Below are 21310 nucleotides of genomic sequence, written 5' to 3'. Positions count from 1 at the left end.
ATTGCAGTCTTTTTTATTAATACCAACAAGAAGACTGCCACAGTAGTCCAATTTAGCCCCCACAATAGCCCTCACAATAGTTCCAGCATTGGCTTTAGAAATAAAAGGGCACAGATGTGAGAGCAGCTTGATATAGTAGGCAGACGAGCATACCAAGCTCCACACATGGACATTCATGCTTAGATGTTGATCAAAGCTTCCACGCCCGAGAGCAGGAGCAGGCGCTCCCATCTCTCCTCAGCGCGAATACTACTGCAGCTCTCCCAAGATCCTGTAGGTCATCTGGTCAGAGGTAAGCCCTGCTGGCTATTTACCTCTCTGCCCATGGAGACTGTTTTCGTTTCACGCTTCTCATCAGTTTTATGCGGCCCAACGCTAAAGTGACTTTCCAACTGATGCCCAGTGAATACAGCCCGTTTTCGTAGCAGCTTCACAGCGAATGTTGTCCTAGATATCTGCGACGACCATTCCAAGATGGCCGACGCTGGCACATTCACACCTGGTTCCTTTGTTGTGGTGCTGGAGTAACCCATTGGCTCACAGCAGTCATTTGCAGCCTATGGGAGCGAGCCAGCAGGCGAAGCTGGCACACCCCCAAGGCACACACTAAGCCTCCTGACCTGAGCCTGACCAGAGGCTGCCAGAGCCCAGGCCCTAATTCTCTGCTTGAGTGTCTCCTGCTCCCGCCAACACGAGCGCTGCTCGTAGGTATCTGCTGCAATCACGGCCACTTAGACGTCTACTGAGTCACACGTCACCCGCCAATACGAACTGGGAATAATAAGAAACATTTGCTTAACTCTTAAGAACTGCAAATCCACGATCGGCATTCCTGATAGAGTTTCACTGAACCCTCATAAGACTCTGTCGCCATTCATGTACTGTAAACTCGTTTATTAATGATCACTGCACACGTGCACCCACATTTTTTCAACCCTGCCACCAGGCCCTAGCGCCACAGCAGGTTGCCTACATTTTATTATCACCTTCTACTGCACGTCTGTCTAGATACATCTCCATAGCACACTATTTAGCTGTGCCATATTTACACTGCTCGCTGGCAATCTCCTTCATCCTGTCCCAGCTCCATTCACATGCCACAAAAGATAGAAAATGATACTGTCTTCTCATGGTGCTGCCACACTGTACTTTAGCCTAAATGTATTACTTTGAACCTAGGTGCTGCCCCACTGCATTTTAGCCTAAGTGTATTACCTTGAACCTAGATGTTGCTCCACTGCATTTTAGCCTAAGTGTATTACCTTGAACCTAGGTGCTGCCCCACTGCATTTTAGCCTAAATGTATTACTTTGAACCTAGGTGCTGCCCCACTGCATTTTAGCCTAAATGTATTACTTTGAACCTAGGTGCTGCCCCACTGCATTTTAGCCTAAATGTATTACTTTGAACCTAGGTGCTGCCCCACTGCATTTTAGCCTAAATGTATTACTTTGAACTTAGGTGCTGCCCCACTGCATTTTAGCCTAAGTGTTTTACTTTGAACCTAGATGTTACCCCACTGCATTTTAGCCTAAGTGCATTACCTTGAACCTAGATGTTGCCCCACTGCATTTTAGCCTAAGTGTATTACCTTTAGATGTTGCCCCACTGCATTTTAGCCTAAGTGTATTACTTCGAACCTAGGTGTTGCCTCTCTGTATTTTAGCCCATGAGTGTTACCTCAAATCTGGATGTTGCTTCACTCATTGACCTCTTGCCTAGAATGGTACATCAAATCTAGGTGATGCCCTACCCTATGCACATACCACCCTTACCCTTAGCCAGGACTAAGATAGTCCTAAAGGCCTACCCCCAACCCAGGCCACAGATGGCTATTTGTGAGCCCTAGCCTGTGTTGCTCATCCAACTAGTTCTACAACTCAGGCCACCTGCACTGCGTAACCTTGTAACCAGACCAAGATCACCTGGTTCACTCTTATGTTCCCTTTCTGTGTCACGCTGGACAACGTACCTAGCAGCGACAATAATTACATAGTCTTCAAGGACGGCCTAGCCAAACTTGGATGTCCAAGACACTACCCCATCCCTTGCCCCACACCCTTCCTACCATCCCTGCCTACCTTCCCACATAGCTACCACTTGCACCTTACTTCCCCCAAAAACATTGGCCTCCCAGTCAACACTAACAAAACCCTTGAATACCTTAGACCCAGTGTTCCAGGCAGCACCTCACCCATTACTAAGCCTAACTATCCGCACTATCAATCCCAACCTTACAGCCCGCAATAATGGAGTAGGCACTAGGCTCCCCCTTACAACTAGTAGGCCTACTGCCAAATTCAACACCAAAACCAGCAAGAAACATAAGGCACCCAATAAGCCCAAACTACTCCCACTAAAAGGAGCCTTACTTAATGTCAGATCCCTTGCTGCCCACCCTACAGAAATCGCTGACATCATTCTAACTAATGACCTTGACTTCCTAGCCTTAACTTAAACCTGGCTACATGAAGCGTCCGGACCATGCTTATCGCTAGCCATTCCTGACAAATATTCTATCCTCAGAGCTGACCGACCCAACGCCAGGGGAGGAGGCGTAGCGATCATCTCTAAATCATCTTTAGACTTTAGACAATAGCCTACAGCTCACTGCGATCATCAAGGCTGCCGGAACACGAAATAGAGGGTATGATACCCTCAAGGCTGCGTGACTTGGGAGGTTCCAAGCGCCCCTAGCACAGCAATGTTCAAGTTTACAAGTTACACATTAACGGGGGTGGGAACCACGCCGAGCCAGTTGGGGGGAGTTGGGAGTTAACAAGTTTTATGGCACCCCGGACACCCCACGTGTTCCACTTAGGAGAAGAACACATTGCGAACAAATTCATCACAAGATCCAACCCCCCCACCCTTCAGCGCCCAAACGCCAAGAATCGCATGCGCAAAGAGTTAATGACACAGCGCCTTCACTGTAGCCACATGGAATATTAAAGGTGGGAACCAGCCAGCGAAGGTTAGGAAAATGACCCAATACCTGTGCCGGCACAAAATCGACATTGCCCTCATCCAGGAAACACACCTACGCCCGAACTCCGAGCATCCCTGGGCAAAGGAATGGGGATGCCACCGCTACTTCGCCTCCTTCTCGTTTTATGCTAGAGGAGTAGCCATAATTATTAATAAAGCGATCAATTTCAGACTTATCACCCAAAAGAAGGACACAGAAGGCAGATCGCTCCTGATACAGGGAACGATAGACGGGGAAGACGTCACCCTAGTGAACTCATACGGCCCCTACACTGATGGTCCTAACAACTTTGAATGGGTGATGGCGCAGCTGAGCACGATCAAGCAATCCACGATCATCTAGGGTGGTGACCTCAACACGACGCTGAACACGGTCAAAGACAAATCTCACAACACGACGTCGAATCCATCCAAGTCGTCTTTACAGATTTCTGAAATATTCAGAGCCTACGACCTGGTCGATACCTGGAGGCACAAGAATCCAAGCACCCGCACTTTACCTTTCACTCCTGGGTCCACAAGACCAGCTCGAGAATAGACTATCTCCTCGTATCCAGCCACAGCCGCTTACAATGGTATGAATGCCACATTCTGCCAAGATCCCTGTCGGATCATTCCATGGTGTCCCTAGTTTGCAATAACACACAAGCAACCGAACCGCGTCCTCATTGGAGATTCAAGCCACGAGCACTCCAAGACACAGTCTTTGCAGAAGAACTCAGAAACGAACTAGAACTCTTTCTTGACTCTAACCGAGGCTCAGTACACTCAGCCGGGACTCTGTGGGAAACTTTAAAATGGTTTACCAGAGGAGTCTGCATGACGAAAGAATGTGGAATTTTAAAACTACTGCAGAGAGAGCTGAATACTAGCAAATCAAGGCTCAAGGACCTCGAGGGAGCCCTCCGAACGGACAACACTCTACAAGCACTAGTGGCTATCAAGAAAGAGTTGGAGGTGTTCCGAAGCACAGCCGAAAGGGAAATAAAATTCCTAGACAGACACCACATGATCCGGCAATATGGCGAAGGTCAACAGCCCGGGGCCCTTCTCACAAGGCTTATAGCCGCTGATAGACGTCCCACAGCGATCGACTCAGTGAGAGATCCCACAGGCAATATTGTCCACTCGACAGTCGACATCGTCAAAAGCTTCCGCAAATTCTACCAAGACTTGTACACCTCGAACTACTCCGCCGACCCAGCTGAGCTGACACGATACCTAGATGAAATCGAACTATATTGGGCCGCCCCTGAACTCAGAGAACCACTGAATGCCCCCATCACCGTTGAAGAGATCCTCAAGGCCATCAAGGAACTACCTAACTCCAAAGCACCTGGACCAGATGGCCTATCCGGCGAGTTCTATGAACACTTTGCAAACATCCTCGCCCCACTGCTCCTCCAGGTCTACGACAAGGCCCTTACTAGGAACAAGCTACCACCAACATTATATCGAGCCAACATAATCCTTTTACACAAGAACGGCAAAGATCCAACAGAATGCGGCTCATACAGGCCAATTTCATTAATAAACCTGGACAATAAAATATTCGCGAAAATCCTAACTAAAAGGCTACTGCCACTCATGCCCGCCATGGTGTTGGCTGATCAGGTGGGTTTCGTCCCTGGGAGGAACACATCATATGGGATAAGAAGGATGTTCGGAGCAATGGAAGCCCTAGAACCAGACAGTCAGGCAGTGGCAGTGCTGCTAGATGCCGAGAAGGCTTTCGACTCGGTTGAATGGCCCTTTATGTTCACAGTCCTGGAGAGGATGGGTCTGAGCAAACGGTTTCTGCACATGATTTCTCTACTCTACAAAAAACCCATCTCCAACATCCTGTTAGGCGGTCATTGCTCTGCCGATATTCACCTGCAAAGAGGAACAAGACAAGGCTGTCCACTCTCTGCACTTCTGTTCGCTCTGATAATGGAACCCCTGGCCTCGGACATTCGCATGCACCACCTCCACATAGGTCTCTCCTCTGGCCCACACAAGATGATCATCTCACTCTACGCAGATGACATAGCCTTGTTCCTAAAACCTAAACCCGGTAATAAGGGCAGTAATACAGTTTGGACACTTCTCGGGGCTGAAAATGAATAACAACAAATCAGTAATATTCCCGCTTACCCCCGCCACTACTGAATATACCGACGACTTTGGCTTCCAGTGGCAACACACACACGTGAGGTACCTTGGCATCTACATGTCCTGCTTGAAAGAAGAAATCATTCACAACAATTACGAAACCGCCATGGCCACCATCCAAACCAAGATCGACAGGTGGAAATCTCTACCACTCAACCTCTGGGGCAGGGTCTCAATAGCAAAGATGATTGTCTTAACAAAACTACTATACCTCTTCTTAAACATTCCCTTGCTCCTCACGCAAAAACTTCTCCAACGCATGAAGAGTATGGTCCTCGACCTCATATAAGGGGCAGTAAAGTGGCAAGGGTCGCATACTCCACGTTAACCCTACCAACACGGCAGGGTGGATTAGCCCTCCCAGACCTAGAACGCTACTACTGGGCGGCCCAAGCGCAATACCTCTGCCACTGGTAAGCAACGCAATTCGTAAGACCACACGTCCAGATATGAAGAGCACTGGCAACACCACATCTCCTTCGATCCATTATCTTTGGGCGCTTCCCAATCACTCAATCCGTAATGAACCCAGTTGCCCCCACATATTCAGTCTGGAAGAAAATTGCCAAAGAAGATGACGTCGTGTCCAGATATTCTCCACTTTTGCCGATCAAACACATTCCCGGAATAACCATCACGACTGAAAAAGTCTTCCTACTTTGGGCTGAAAAGCTACATTTACACTCCATGGACAACTTCTTTCCAGCAGGGACCTTCCTAACAATGCAACAAGCCCGAGAAAAAGGAGCCAATAATGCCCTAGACACGTTCGTATATCACAGACTGCGTCACTCGCTTCAGGAGGCTATTCCATACTTCCCACAACAACCGCCAATCTGGCCACTGCTCCATTACGCAATCCAAGCCCAAGGAGACGGGCACCTCGTGACAAGCATCTACAAGGGTCTACTCCACGAGATGAATCCACCCTGTACGAGCGCCAAAAAGAGATGGGAAAAAAACACTAGGCAGCACAATCCCAGACGAGGAATGGGCCTATACCCTAAAACTCACACACAGAGTGGCGATCAATGCCAGGTTCAAGCTGATTCATTTCAACTACCTCCATCAAACATACCACACACACCGGCAAAACTTCACTCTCAAAGGGACTCTATTTCGGCGGAATTTTGTAGATGTGGAGTGCCCACAGCAGACTTCCTTCACCTGGCATGGTCCTGTCCTCCAGTCGCCACCTTTTGGAGAGCAGTGCTCGAAAAAACCTCAGCAATAATAGGAACGGATCTCGTCTTCGAACCAAAGGCAGTATTGCTAAGCCTAACCCAATCACTACCGAGCACAGTTCAAAGACTAGCAAATCTATTGCTGGTCCTAGCGCGAAGAAGAATCGCCTACACATGGGGCAGAGGCCCCCCTCCAACCCTGCAGCACTGGCTGAAAGACATAACATTCTGTCAAAATGTAGAAACAGATTTCATCAGGACTATGCCATTACACGCATGCCATCCGGACATATGGGGACCGTACGTTGCATACTTGCTTTCAACGACCGACGATGTTGATGCACATCAATCAGATCTAACGCAAGATTCAGCCACCAGCTTGTCACACAGCAATGAAACTCTAACAGCGCCGCCACACTGATGAAAACCAATCACATAATGACTCCTTTCATCACAACGGGCGGGGGGAAGGGCGGAAAAAGGAGGGAAAGGGGATATGAGGGGTGCAGTTCTTACAGTACGACCGATGCCCGGTCTTACGATTTGTTTTGTTTTGTTGGAAAATGCCAATAAAGAAATAAAAATAAAGAAATAATCTTTAGACTTTAGATCAGTCTCCTCCGTATCACTGAAATCCTGCGAGCTACTCACAGTCAAGCTGCAAACCTCTACCAAAATGTGGACGATTTCCTTTCACCTTATATATAGACCCCCAGGCCCCCCAGGAGTCTTAGAAGAAGACATCACCTCGCTCATTGCTGAAAACTCCAAGCCACTAGCACTATTTATCATCCTCAGAGACTTCAACCTTGGTTACCACGAACCCAATGACGCCCCTGCTTCATCCTTAGCCAATGCCCTAACAGAGTATGGCTTCGCACAACTCAATGTCCTACCCACCCACCAGAAAGGTAGAATTATCAACTGGGTAGCGACTCTCAACTGCAACACCATCTGCAAGGACCCCCAACCTCATCCTTCTTGAAGTTAACATCAATCATGTAGTACCCAAAAAGTGCCCCATGGCACCAGCCTGTCCGACCAGAAATAAACGCAACATTACTGCTGAGGCCCTATTACCCCTGGTCCTACCCACCCTTAAAGCACTAGCAGCCAATGCTGATCTAAACCTACTGATTGACACCTTCAGTGACTCCATGGCCAATGCTATTGATACCATTGCCCCTCTGAAATTGCACAAAGATAAACCAAGAGCTCATCTGAACTTGTGGTACACCCCCGAACTCAAGCTACTTAGAAAAAAGAAAGCTAAGGTACAACTCCTATGGAAAACCAATCCTTCAGCGGAAAATAAATCAAAGCTTACGAATATATCTTCTTTATATAAAAGTGAGATAATTTGCACTAAAAAGATGCCTATAACGTCAGGATAGATCAGGCAGGGTCCTGCACCAAAGAACTATTTAAAATTCTAAAAGAACTAGAAAATCCCAATCCACCTATAGACACCTGCCTGAAAGACAAACCTTGGTCCATCAGCATCCAAAACACCCTTAACAACAAAATCACAGGACTCCAAACAAAAATTGAGGACAAACGTCAAAAACTCTCCAGCAACAACTTTACCAGCCCTAGCTCATCAACGCCCATCGATACCAAGTCGGGCTTCACATTTAAGAAAGTAACTACTGTAGAAGTTCAAAAAATCATCACCTCCTAAAACCCTCGAATTGCAAAGGGGACAGTTGTCCTGCCCAGATTATAAAAGACATAGCTAGAGATCTATCCCCCTTCATCACCAGACTTATCAACCTGTCCTTCGCCAATAACTCAGTCCCCAGCAACCTAAAACAATCTTGGGTTCTCCCACTCTTAAAAAAACAATCACTAGACCCAGCCATACCCACCAATTACAGACCCATCACCACAGTCCCATTCCTGTTAAAAATCTTGGACAGAGTTGCCTACCTCCAAATTCAGGAGTATCTGGAATCCAACCAACTGCTAGGAATACGTCAATATGGCTTCAGACCTCAACATGGAACAGAAACTGCCCTTGTTGACCTCAAAAGTCAGATTGATGAAATCAAAGACAAAGGTAACGCCGCTATCCTACTTCTCTTAGACCTCTCAGCGGCCTTCGACTTGGTCGATCACAAAATCCTCTGCACTCACCTAGCCACCGCAGCTCATGTCTCCTCCTCTGCCATCACATGGATACAATCCTTTTTGGCGAACAGAATCATGAGGGTTTTCTCTCCAACAGCTGCAGCAGACCCCATCCCTATTACATGCAGAGTCTCACAAGGCTCTTGTGTCTCCCCTACTTTGTATAACATATTTACAAAGCCACTATTTGACAAACTGGACCGTTGGGGTGTCACCTACACCAATTATGCAGATGACACCAAGATACTCCTCACCATCACAGGCAACTACAATGCGGACGTGACCAGGATTAATTAAATCTTCTCCATCATTGATGCATGGATGGCCTCTCATGGCTTATGCCTGAATGATGAGAAGACGGAGCTCCTCCTTGTCGGCTCCCACAGTAACTTGTCAAAACTCAGCCCTAACTACAATAACATCATTTTCGATGGTCACACCATTCCCATTGCTAAAAGTGTGAAAACCCTCGGCTTTTACCTTGATGCCAACACTAACCTCTCCAAACAAACTAACATGACCGCCTCAGCCTCTGCCTCTGCCTACAATGGCAAGCTAATTAGGGCCAGTAGACCCTTCCTATCATCTAACAGTTGCCTCTCTCTTGCCAGGGCCCTCATACAGTCCAAATTGGACTATTGCAATAGCCTGTACGTAGGTGCTAACCAATCTATAATTCACAAACTACAGTTACTTCAAAATAACGCACTACGAGCAGCACTCAACATCCCCAGGCGAGAGCACATCTCCACTGCTAGGAAATCGTGCAAATGGCTCTCCATACGACAAAAAATTGACTTGAAAACCATTTGTCTCAGATACAAGGCATTAAACCACCTAGCCCCACCGTATCTCACAAATACATTTACCATGAAACCCGCCAACAGAACCACCAGATCCTGCAACACTTTATGCCTGACAGTGCCTAGATTCTCCTTAAAAAAAGCCAGAGGTGCTAGTTTCACAGTGCTTGCCTCCCAACTCTGGAACACCCTACCACTCAACATTAAAACTATTGAGTCCTTTCAGATGTTCAGGAAACATGTTATTGGTTGGCTTCTGAACAAAGAGTAGCACGTACCTGCTCCCTCTAATATTTGTGAATACTGCCATCTACTTAACTATGCTTGTAAATTCTGCAAATTGTTGTATAATGAAAATGTATATATCACAGTATGTAACCGTCCTCTTTAAGCGCCCTTCGACCTCTGGATTTGGAGCGCTATATAAATAAATAAAACAAACAAACATAACTCCTAAGGTCTTGACCTTTGTCTGCATTGGAATTTTAGAGTCGCCAATGTGAACATTTTCATAGGCCCACCAAGCTTCTTTATCATATTAGGAGTTGCAATCACGAGTATGGTTTTATTCCTGTTCAAGGCCAGATTATTATGAGCCATCCATCTTTCTGTGATGTCATAAATCCTGTTGAGGAGTGATTCGTCAGTGTGATGTATCCCTGAGATAGGTATGACACTTTGCGTGTCGTCCGGATAGTTTGTGGACATCACATTTGTGAGGGGACACCCCTCTGCAGGCCCGCTATAGCCCACCACATTTTTTATTTACTTTACCCATCCCCCCAAATATATATGGGTTGAAATGGGGATGTTGAAATTCGACATTTTCGTTTGCGCAGTAAAAGTATGCGTGATGGGGCGATACCTTCAGTAAGTACTGTGTTGTGAGAGATGGGTAGAAGTGGTGGCTCTAATCGAACCTCCTTATCCTACCTACTCCAGGCCAGTATAATGAGTCTGTTCCCCACATTTCCTACTTAGGGTGGAGGTGGGGCCCTCCATGCTCTGTTCTTCCTTCCCCCTGCTCTAATTCCTCTACCCCATAGACCTTGCTAAAATTAGTTAATGTTAATAATTTGCATTGGTCAGGAATATGTACCTGAAAATACAATTCATTAATTTATTGGTTTGCAAATTGCAGCTGCTTGTTTTATTTCCTGGGAGTCAACGTGCAAGCATCCAAAGTGCTGCTACAAGCAGCACAGGATGGATTTTTGTTAGCGTTATGATTGCTGCCAACTTAAAAATTGTCATCGTGCAGCATATTGAAATGTATTTTATATTTAATGTACTGCTTAGGGTTTGAGAGGTTAGGAATTTGACTGTTTGCTAGCAAATGCCTTTGTGATGTGGCAAACCCAAAACATTGGTCGTTTTTTAATTTTAAATGGGCATGGCCTTCGGATGGGTAAAACTGCACCGATCGTTGTCGTTGGAGGCAGATCTCTGAAAACAAATAGACCATAGACAGAGGGATTTTCTGGTAGTAGTAGTTATGCAGCTAAACATCAGCATTGTTGCTTTTGTACAAAGTGGGTTCCAGTACTTGAATGTGCTCGTTCCTTTGTCTTAACCATGATGTTTTACTCATGTGTCTAATTTTGTCAGCAGTCATCGCCACTCATCCGTTTTTAGTTTGGGCTGTTAGGTCGCAGCACCACCCAAAAGCCGAAACTATTGCGTTAGAGTGCAGCTAGACAGAAATGGCTTATGAGGAGGGACACACAGCTTGGAGGTGTTGTTTGGTTATTTGCCTACCCATTGATTGCCCATGGCCATGCTAATCACTATGACCATTTCCACCCCCCTCATGGGAACTATTTGAGCTTGCTGTAACCAAGCCTTACCATCAAACTGTCCACCCGAAATGCCTGCCAGTGTTTTTTGAAAGCAGTCTTAATTGGAGCTGTAGACATGCTACTGGTGTAATAAAAAGGCCTAAACCAGGACTACCTTCAGCCACTCGATGTATAAGCACAATCCATGTCCTTCACTGAAGTCCTGTTAAAAACTAGCATTGGCGAAGCCAACAGTTTTGGCTTTTGTATACGTATTAGGCATTTGCCAGGCATTGCTATTAGATTCGGAGGTACTCGTACCATGTTGCACCTGCTTCCATCAATGGGCAGTTAATACCACTGCGGCAGTCCCCGGCAAGTGCCTTTTCCGTGCCTTCACAAAAGCCCAAACTGTTGGCATTGCCAATGCTTGTTTCACAGTTGCAGCCCACACTAACAATATCTGAGGACGCAGGGGGAAGCTTGAAGTGGATTCAGAGCATGATTTGGAGACATACGCAGGAAACTGGGGCACGCAGGGTTCCCGTGCCTAACACAGCATCGTGCAGTGAATTATCGGAACCCCTCTAAAAGACCATAGAGCTGTTTCTCCAATTCAGGTAAATCCACCATAGCGTGCACTAAGCAACCACCTACCGTCCCTGTTAGGGCCTTCCCCAATCCATTTTGCAACCCAACAAACCCCGAACAAGCCACACTCACCACTCTAAAATAACCATTGACAACAGAAACCACCAAGGAAACCGCAGCAAAAAAGGATCCCTAAACTAAACAAAAACCAAATAAATAAATAAATGAGCAAGAACCCAACAAAAACTCGAAACAAAGTGTTGGAAGTGGGCATGGGCCCCTGTGACCCAACACTCAACATAAGCCTCAAAAACAAGAAAACTTTAAGAAAACAGACCATGACACGCCACAGAGCAGGACGACGCAAGAGAAAACGCAAAGAAAGGATAAATGAAATGGAACCACACCAGGCCATCACGCCATTAAATATCACCACAGCGACAGAGTACACACAGATAAGCACAACAGAAAAAAGAACGCACTCAAAAATACGAGAAAAATCATTGTACCTAACACCATACCTCGGTACGGACCGCTCTACAGGACAGCAAACGACCACCTGGAAATGTTAGACACACCAATAAGATATCAGAACCGCGTAGGACAAAGGCAGAAACATATGGAATGAGAGAGATGGGTAACACCACCATCAGCCCATGCATCACCAGAACCCAAGGGGATCTACAGCAACAGCAACTAGACATAGAAGAGTATCTAGAATTCATGGACACAATACGAAACCTAGCCGATCTACTCAATGACGAATCAGACGCAACAGAATACATTTCACATCCTGAGAATAATGAGGAAACTCCCCAACAAGGCCACACACAGATGAATACAAGAACAGAGCAGGACATTATTAAGAAAAAAGTACTCTGCAACCTAATCAACGCAAGATCGATGTCCAAACACGCTACAGAGATCTACTAACTACTCAATGATGGTGGAATTGACTGACATCCTATTCTTCACAGAAACCTGACTAGATGACAGCTACAAAGTCACACTACATAATTGTCTATCCGACAACTTCAAATATATACAGGTAAACAGAAAAGGAAAAAGAGGAGGAGGTCTTGCAGTAGCCTATAAAGAACAACTGAAAATAAAAACAGACCCGTAGAACATCCCGAACTGCGAATCCCTTGTCCTTCACCTGACTTCGGACCCACATTCATACTCATCTATAGACCACCGACCTACGACGCAAACATCATAGACACCTTCATAGAAGCCGTCACAAACCTGGCCATCAAACATGATCACCTGATCATCCTCAGGGACTTCAACATAAGGTTTGAAGAAGAAAACACAAACTCGCAGAAATCACTAACTAAGCAGCTTGAGACAATGAGACTGTGACAGATGGTGAAAGGAGCAACACACTCAGCAGGACACACTCTTGATGTAATCTTCCCCAACAAAAAACTGATCTCAATTGTGCCACCAATACAACTAGTATGGAGCAACCACCTCATTAAACCGCTTGTGATCCAACTACTATCAAAACCATCCATACAGCCCCTTAAGTACCCCCCGATCGGGATAAGAAATTGGAACACTGTCAAAGACAGCAACTTGGAAGAACAACTAGAATCCTCAATACCATTGATTGCCATCTTGGAAGCAACCGGCCTAGAGGAAACAGCGGACCTAATCCAGAAATGGATAACTGAAACAATCAACAGTATCGCCCCAGAAAAACCCCTCACCCCATCACGATAGAAAGTAGCGGGAGATGGTTCACACCCCATCTCAACACAATGAACACAACAAAAAGGAAACTAGAACAAGAATGGAGGAAAGACTACGACCAAGCCAAAAGAATAATTTATCCCAAAAAAAGCAGAGCATTCAAAAAGGAAATCTTTAAAGCATAAAAGAAATACTATGATGACCAGATCACAAAAGCCACCAACCCTCAAAAAAAACTATTCAACATCATAAACGAGATAAGAAATGTCCCTGGATGCAATAACACTCATGTACCTTCACAAAAACTATGCGATTATCTCGCAGATCACTTTAAAATAAAATCAACAACATACACTTGATCATACAAAGTAGATCAATCAACCAGCCCATGCACCCTCCCCTACCTATCCTGGGACCAGAAAACAGTTTTGCATAAATGTCAAGAGAAAAACACAAACTGGTGAAGAAAAGCCACTAGGCAGGATCCCCAAGGGACCCATACCCACCAGACATCTATAAATCAATCCTTACACAGGGTACACTATTGGAATGCTACCTAAACCTCTTCAACCTATCACTCTCAATGGGGCGAGTACTGTGGGCATTTAAATCTGCCTACATCAAATCATTCCTCAAGGACACAACGGGTGAAGTGGAAGACAAACTCCAGACCGATCTCTAACATCACCTATCCAGCAAAACTACCAGAGACCTATGTCTACGAACAAACAGCGGAATATGTAGAAAGCAACCAACTACTGCACCAGGCCTAAGTCGCCTCCAGACCCATGAGAGGGATGGCGGCGGCACTTCTCTCTATATGCGATGATCTAAAAACCAACACAGACTCCAACACAATCTCTGCACTACTACTCGACCTTTCCGCAGCATTTGACACAGTTGACCATAAAATCCTCTTAAAGAGAGTAGAAGAAATAGCGATCACAGACACAGCATTGCTCCGGATTAAATCTTTCTTGTCTGAAAGAACAGAAACAATATGGATAAAACCATTGAAATCTGCACTGAGGGACACCACCTGTGGAGTGACACAGGGATCCTCGTTATCCCTGCTCCTCTTCAACGTCTATATGACTCCACTAATTAACCTCATCAAAAAGACACAGCTTCGCCTGCTACAACTACGCAGATGATACCCAAATCATTTATAAGCTCTGCAATGAACAAGAAGAGAACACAACGCTAATATACAGTCTCAAAGAACTTTACCAATGGATTTAACACCAACCACCTCAAACTCACCCCAAGAACTTTACCAATGGATTTAACACCAACCACCTCAAACTCACCCCGGACAAGACAGAAATCATGATTACATCCAACAACCCAGAATTCAACCAGTAATTACCATGGCCCACAGAACTGGGCACAACACCCACATTATTCACAATTGTCAAAAACCTTGGAATCCTAATGGACAACAAGCTTCCCTTAGACCGCAAGTAAATGCAATAAATAAGAAATGCTTCTTCCATCTACACACAATCAAAAAGATTCTACCATTCGTCTGCTTCATGCACAAAAACACTGGCCATCATGTCCAGGATAGACTATGCCAAGAGCTTATACCGAGGAATGCCAGACTATTTACTGAAGAAACTGCAATGTATACAGAACTCAGCTGCCAGACTTCTCCAAAAACTCTCACGAAGGGACCAAACCACTCCAACACAAAGGATGCTACATTGGCTCCCAGTCAAAAAACAAATCATCTTCAAATATATGTGCATAACACACAGAGAAATCCATGGCCTAAGAGCAGAATTCATACACATGAAAATCACCATCTATAAGCCAACTAGAGCACTCGGATCCAGCAACAACATCTGCCTAGAACCTAAAACGTATACGAGCATAAAACTTGGTGGATCAGCATTCTCCTGCTTAGCCATAAAACATTGGAATTCCCACACCAAAGAAATAATAACTATGAAGAAAACCTGGCTCATCGACTCTAAACGGGATGAAAAAGAATGAACAACATTGCCCCCCCATGAAATGAACACACAACGAAGAAAGACTTGAGAGTATGGAGGACCGGAGTGTAGCGCAGGGAGAAGGAGAGCGGTCCAAATGGGAGGGAGACCTACATGTAACCTTCCCTCTAGGGGGTCAAACGGGAAGTGGGGGACAGAGATGGGTACGACCCGGTTGGACCACTGATGGAGAGCCTGAGTTAAAGAGGGGAGAGAGAGGCGCCCAGGTCGGAGCTGATTGACTGCAGGACCCGGGGAACACATCCCAACCTTGAGGAACCTGTGGTAGTGGTAATTGCGACACATCAAAAATATACTGGAAGGGAAGATGCAGCCCTTTGAGGACCTAATATTCTGCACACATCAGAGGGGGGAAGGTTTATTGTAACGGAATACACAACAGGGGAAGGGATACATGCAATAGTCCATCAAAACAGATATCAGTGTAAGATAGGGGACCACCACTTGCTATCCCTACATAAAACTCCTTCTGCATACAACTCTCAGACTCCTAACGAAGCACAACCATACCTCTACAGTACAACAAACCGCACACTCTTCACTACACCACAACAACGAAACAAACCACACATAGCCTTGCACAACAGCACATTTCGAGTACCAACCCAAAAACACACCTATGCTTAGCGAATGGTATGATATGATATGATATGATATGGCATTTGTAATGCGCCTATACACAAGTGTTTCAAGGCGCGACGAGGCAGGGAAGGGGGAACAAAGGGGAGACAGACAACGATCCTACTAGGCCAGGTGTCATTCAGATCGCGCATGGTGTCAACCGGATTGAAGCTGTCAACAGCACATCACCGCTCTCTTGCTCCTTTTTCCTGCTGAGTCACGGTAATTTACACCACCTACCCTCTTGCTTTACAGAGCCGCCAGGGCAACACGGAACCATGCAAGTGGCGACACCATCCTAACCCCAATCTGTCTTCATCCACACCCTACCCTGACTCTCTCTAAAACTCCCACACCGACCCACCCTACCCCACTCGCTCTACAGAAACCCATCCAACCCCCACTCTCTCTACCCTCACCCACCCTATCTCCACTCTCTCTACCCCATATCCTCACCTTCTTTACCCCCACGCCCCAATCTCGACTCTCTCTACCCCCACCCACCCATCCTACCCCTACTCTCTCTACCTCCACCCACCCTACCCCTACTCTCTCTACTTCCACCCACCCTACCCCCACTCTCTCTGCCCCATCCACCCTATCCCCACTTTCTCTACACTAACCCACCCCATCTACCACAACCCCCACTTTCTCTACACTCACCCACCCCATCGACCCCCACCCACCCTAGCCCCACTATCTATACCACCACCCACCCTAACCCCACTCTCTACCCCCATGCACCCTAATGCTACTCTCTCTAACCCCTCTCTCTCCACCCCACCCACCCTACCACACTCTTTCTACCCCCACCCTACCTTCACTCTACTGGCATCCACACATCCTACCCCACTCTCTCTATCCCCACCCACCAAACCCAACTATCCCTACCCCACCCATCCACCCTTCTCCGCTATCTCTACCCCACCCACCCATCCTACCTCCTCTCTCTACTTGCACCCACCCTACACCACTCACTCTGCCCCACCCACCCTACCAACCCTAACCACACTCTCTCTACTCCACCCTACCCACCCTAACCCCCCTCTCTACGTCACCCACACTACCCACCCTAACCCCACTCTCTCTACCCCAAACCCCACTCTATCTACCCCCACTCACCCACCGTAACCCCACTCTATCTACCATCACCCAGCCACCTTACCCCCACTCTCTCTACCTGCACCCACTCTCTTCCCCCACCCACCCTACTCCCACTATATCTAACCACACCCTCCCACCCTACCCCACTCGTTCTACCCCCACTCACCCTACACACACTCTCTCCACCCCGACCCACCGGACCCAACTATCCCTACCCCACCCATCCTCACTATCTCTACCCCCACCCACCTTACCCAACTCTCTCTACTCCACCCACCATTCCAGCTCTCTAATCCATCAACCCTACCAACTCTCTCTACTGCCCCACCCTACCCTCACCCTCCACCCCCAAACCACCTTGTTCTCTCTCTCTATCCCTACCCAACCTACACCCTCTCTCTAGCACCACTCCTCCTACCCCCTCTTTCTCTACTCAACCCTACCCCCTCTCTCTTTACCCCACCAAACACCCTACCACCTCTCTCTAGCCCCACTCACCCTACGCCCTTTATTACCCCCACACGCCCTACCCCTCCACCCACCCACCTTACCCCCTTCCCAATCCTCTTAGCCTTCCTCTCACACTTTATTTCTTACCCTCATACTTTCACCCTTCCTCGCTCATGTTTCTTCTTGCTCATTATCAATGGCATCCTCTATCAATGACATCCTACCTTGTTCTAATCCCCTTCTCGTTCTATTGCAAGTCTGCACCCCTTATAGCATCCTCCTTTGAAACTTTGCACTCTCCTCATTGCACCCTGGTGCCTATAAAAGTAAAATGCAAAGAACAGCAGTAAACACCAAAACTACTGGCATTGCCAATGCTTGTTTTTGAAGCTGTCCAACCTCCTGCCAGCAGCACCTTTCTTCCCCATTAATCTACCCCACCCCACTACTCCACCACACCGCTCTACCCACTCCACTACTCTATCCCATCCCACTACTCTACACCAGCCACACTACCCAACCCCACTCTACCACACCGACACCCCCACCCAGCCGTCCCCAATGCTATACCCACCACAGTATTCTACACCAACCAAATATTCACCCCAATCCACCTACCATACCTACTTTAACCCACCTCACCCTTATGTTCTACCCTACTTCTCTTCCACACAACTATACCACTCGCCACTACTCTACCTAACAGTATCTACCCCAATCTATCCCACCTTTCCCCACTGTACCCCACTGCCCGTTCTACCCCATCCAATCAACCCCTCCCACTCTATCTCACCACTATCCCACAACTCTAATCGACTACCCTACCACACCATGGTACTATACACCCCTCACCACTGTACCCCTCCTCACTGATATACCGCTCTGCCTCTTTGCACTCTATGCTATCCACTCTACCTAACTACTATATCCCACTCACTACTCTACCCACTCTACTTGGCCCCACTATTCTACCCCACCCCACTAATCTACCCTGCCGCACTACTCTACGCCCACCTAATCTACCTGACAGCACTACTGGACCCCACTCATTACTCTACCCCACCCTCTCTACTCTCACCCAATCTACCCCCAGTTTACCCCATCACCACCTCACTCAACTCTACCCCCAAATAACCCCACCCTTTCCCACCCTAACCCACACACTCTACCACACCTCATACCTCCCCACCACACCCCATAACTTTACCAACCACACTACCAGACTCTGCTTTTCTATCCCACCCATTCTATCCCATCTCACCCTACCCCATCTCACATCACACTAAACTTCACCCACCCACTCTACCCTACCCCAATATTCTACCCTACCCAATCTACCTCACCTCACTATATCCCTACACCACCTCTCTATGCCACCCCACTCTACTCTAACCTTACCCACTCTGACCCCACTACTGTACCCCACTGCACTATACCCCACCCACTCTATCTCACCCTACCCCACCACCCTACCACAAGTCACTAATCTACTACTGAATACCACACTAACCTACCCAACCCCACGACTCTAAATGCCTCCACCACTCCAACCCTCCCCACTAAATGCCCCCACCCACTCTACACAGGTACATTACTCTACCCCACTCCACTCCTTTACCTCTCTTCTCCCATCCGCTCTACCGCTACTTTACCCAACTCTACCCCTACTTAATCCTACTCCCTTCTTACTTCACCCCACTTTCCCCTAACTTCACAGGTCTCTATCCTACCATATCCCACCCACTCTACCACACCTGGCCCCCTCACAATACTCAACCCTCCCTACCACTCCACCCACTCTACACACACTCCTGTACCCCACAACAACACTCTTTCCCACAACTCTACCCCAACCCACCTCCGCCCTACTCTATTCCACCCTAAGCCCCTTCACCTCACTCTGTTCCCATCTGCTCTACCCCACCTACTCTACACTCACTACTCCACCCCATTACTGTACCTCAACAGTCTTCCTCATGACTCTACCCCACAATTTTACCCCATGACTCTACTCCACTACCCCACCACACTAATCTACTCCACCCCACTACTCCTATCCCTAGCCACTCTACTCCACCCTACATCTCTCTCATCACCGCACCCCACCCTACCACCCACGCATCCCTAACCTCACACTATCCCCAGAAACCCTACTACACCCCCCTTTACTCCCACCCACCCTACCTCAGTCCACTCTACTTTCACATTTTACTGTCACTGCAGTACCCTACCCCACTGTTCTACCCCCCCACAGCTCTATATCAATCCCACCTCTCTATCCCCCTCCTCTACTCTAACTCAGCCCACTCTAACCTCACACAATCTAGTCTACCCCACCACTTCCCCCCACTTCATCCCACTCTGCTGACACCCACTCTTTCCCCACCAAACCTTTCTCTCCCACTCTATCCCCACCCACCATATCTCATCCTAATCTGCACTCACTAGTCTTCCCCACTACTCTACTTCACCCCAGTATGCGACCCCTTCTTACACCACACAACTGCCACCCACTCTCTGCCCACCCTACTCACCCCACTTTAACCCCAACCCTTTAGCCCTATCCACTCTAGCACACCTCACCCCATGCTACCCCCACACATCCTGACTCATTCCTCTTTACCCCCACCAACCCTACCTTACACCATTCTATTTCAACCCCTCCCCACAAATTGTACCCCACTGAACACCACTCTATCCCCACCCTCTCTATTGCACCTCACCTCACTCCATCCCATCTAACTGCTCTACACCACCCACTCTTCATCACCTTACATTTATACCTGCACCCAACTACTCTTGTTGAAATATGTTTGTATGAGTGATCTCCTCCTTGCTTGAGTCTGTATGTGTCTAAAATGTGTGGACGATCTCCTGTTGAGCTCGACCACTAAGTTGCTGGGCGATCTCATGCTTGTAAACTGCAGGTTTCTATGTTTGACATCTCTTACTTCAGTTTCATGGGTGAGCATGCATTTGCAAGATCTGGCAGCTTATAAAGTGGGTGGGTTTACAGAAGAAGGCAGTGTTAATAGAAGATCACTTATCACTTGTTGGCTCTCACATACCGCCTGAATGATGTCTGAAGTGTTGAGAGCAATATGTTGCACCCCGGCGCCGCCATAGTAGTCCACATACTCCTGAATGGAGAAAAGAGGGTGTTGGACAGATTATAATTTTCACATACATGTATAATTCTGTGGCTCTCCATGTACATACTTAATGTTATTCATGCAGAACATAAAGTCAGGCAATTACATTTAGTCAGCCATATTACATTCCTTGACACGGGCATTCCCCCGAAATGTTACCCCAAACTATATTAACTATTTATTGTGTGCTTTGGGATATTTCCTACATTTGTTTGCTGCAAAAAATAAAGTGTTTGTTGCTTGTGTGTTTAAGGGCCTTTGTCTGCTAAGTTTAAATGGACAGTTCTAGCCTACTATCCACCTGGATAGCGCTGCATCTCACAGTGGATCGTCTGAAGGAGTAATCCTCCAGAGTTCTAGCAGGGCAAGAAAGTAATCTCAATGAGCAGATATGCCAGAGCTTCGGAGGCATCACAGGGGGGAACTTTGAATTTTGAGTTATTTTTAAATCATCTGTATTTATATGGATCGCTCTAAAAATGATATACTTTCACGGGAACAAGGATATTTCTGCAGTTGAATGTTGCCCTGTGTTGCCAGTTAACTACTTAACGCTGGTTAGAGAAATGGCTGGAGCGCAGTCAAACTCATGTCAACTGCCCTTGTGCAGTGGTCGAAGTGAGTGGAGCGGTCAGGAGC

General features: G+C 47.1%; 1 protein-coding gene across 1 annotated transcript in view; it reads right to left on the bottom strand.

The window, feature by feature from the left end:
* Positions 1–21310, bottom strand: part of LOC138489643 (4-hydroxyphenylpyruvate dioxygenase-like) — a 348749-nt gene that overhangs the window by 130457 nt on the left and 196982 nt on the right. Inside the window, exon 11 of the mRNA XM_069617322.1 lies at positions 20588–20659. Within this exon, the coding sequence (XP_069473423.1) occupies positions 20588–20659 (72 nt within the window). The remainder of the gene's footprint in view (positions 1–20587; positions 20660–21310) is intronic.

This window comes from Ambystoma mexicanum, chromosome 9, assembly GCF_040938575.1.
Source record: "Ambystoma mexicanum isolate Mex_15411 chromosome 9, UKY_AmexF1_1, whole genome shotgun sequence".
NCBI lineage: Eukaryota > Metazoa > Chordata > Amphibia > Caudata > Ambystomatidae > Ambystoma > Ambystoma mexicanum.
The sequence above is the reverse complement of the archived record's forward strand: the minus strand, read 5'-3'. Positions and strand labels throughout refer to the sequence as shown.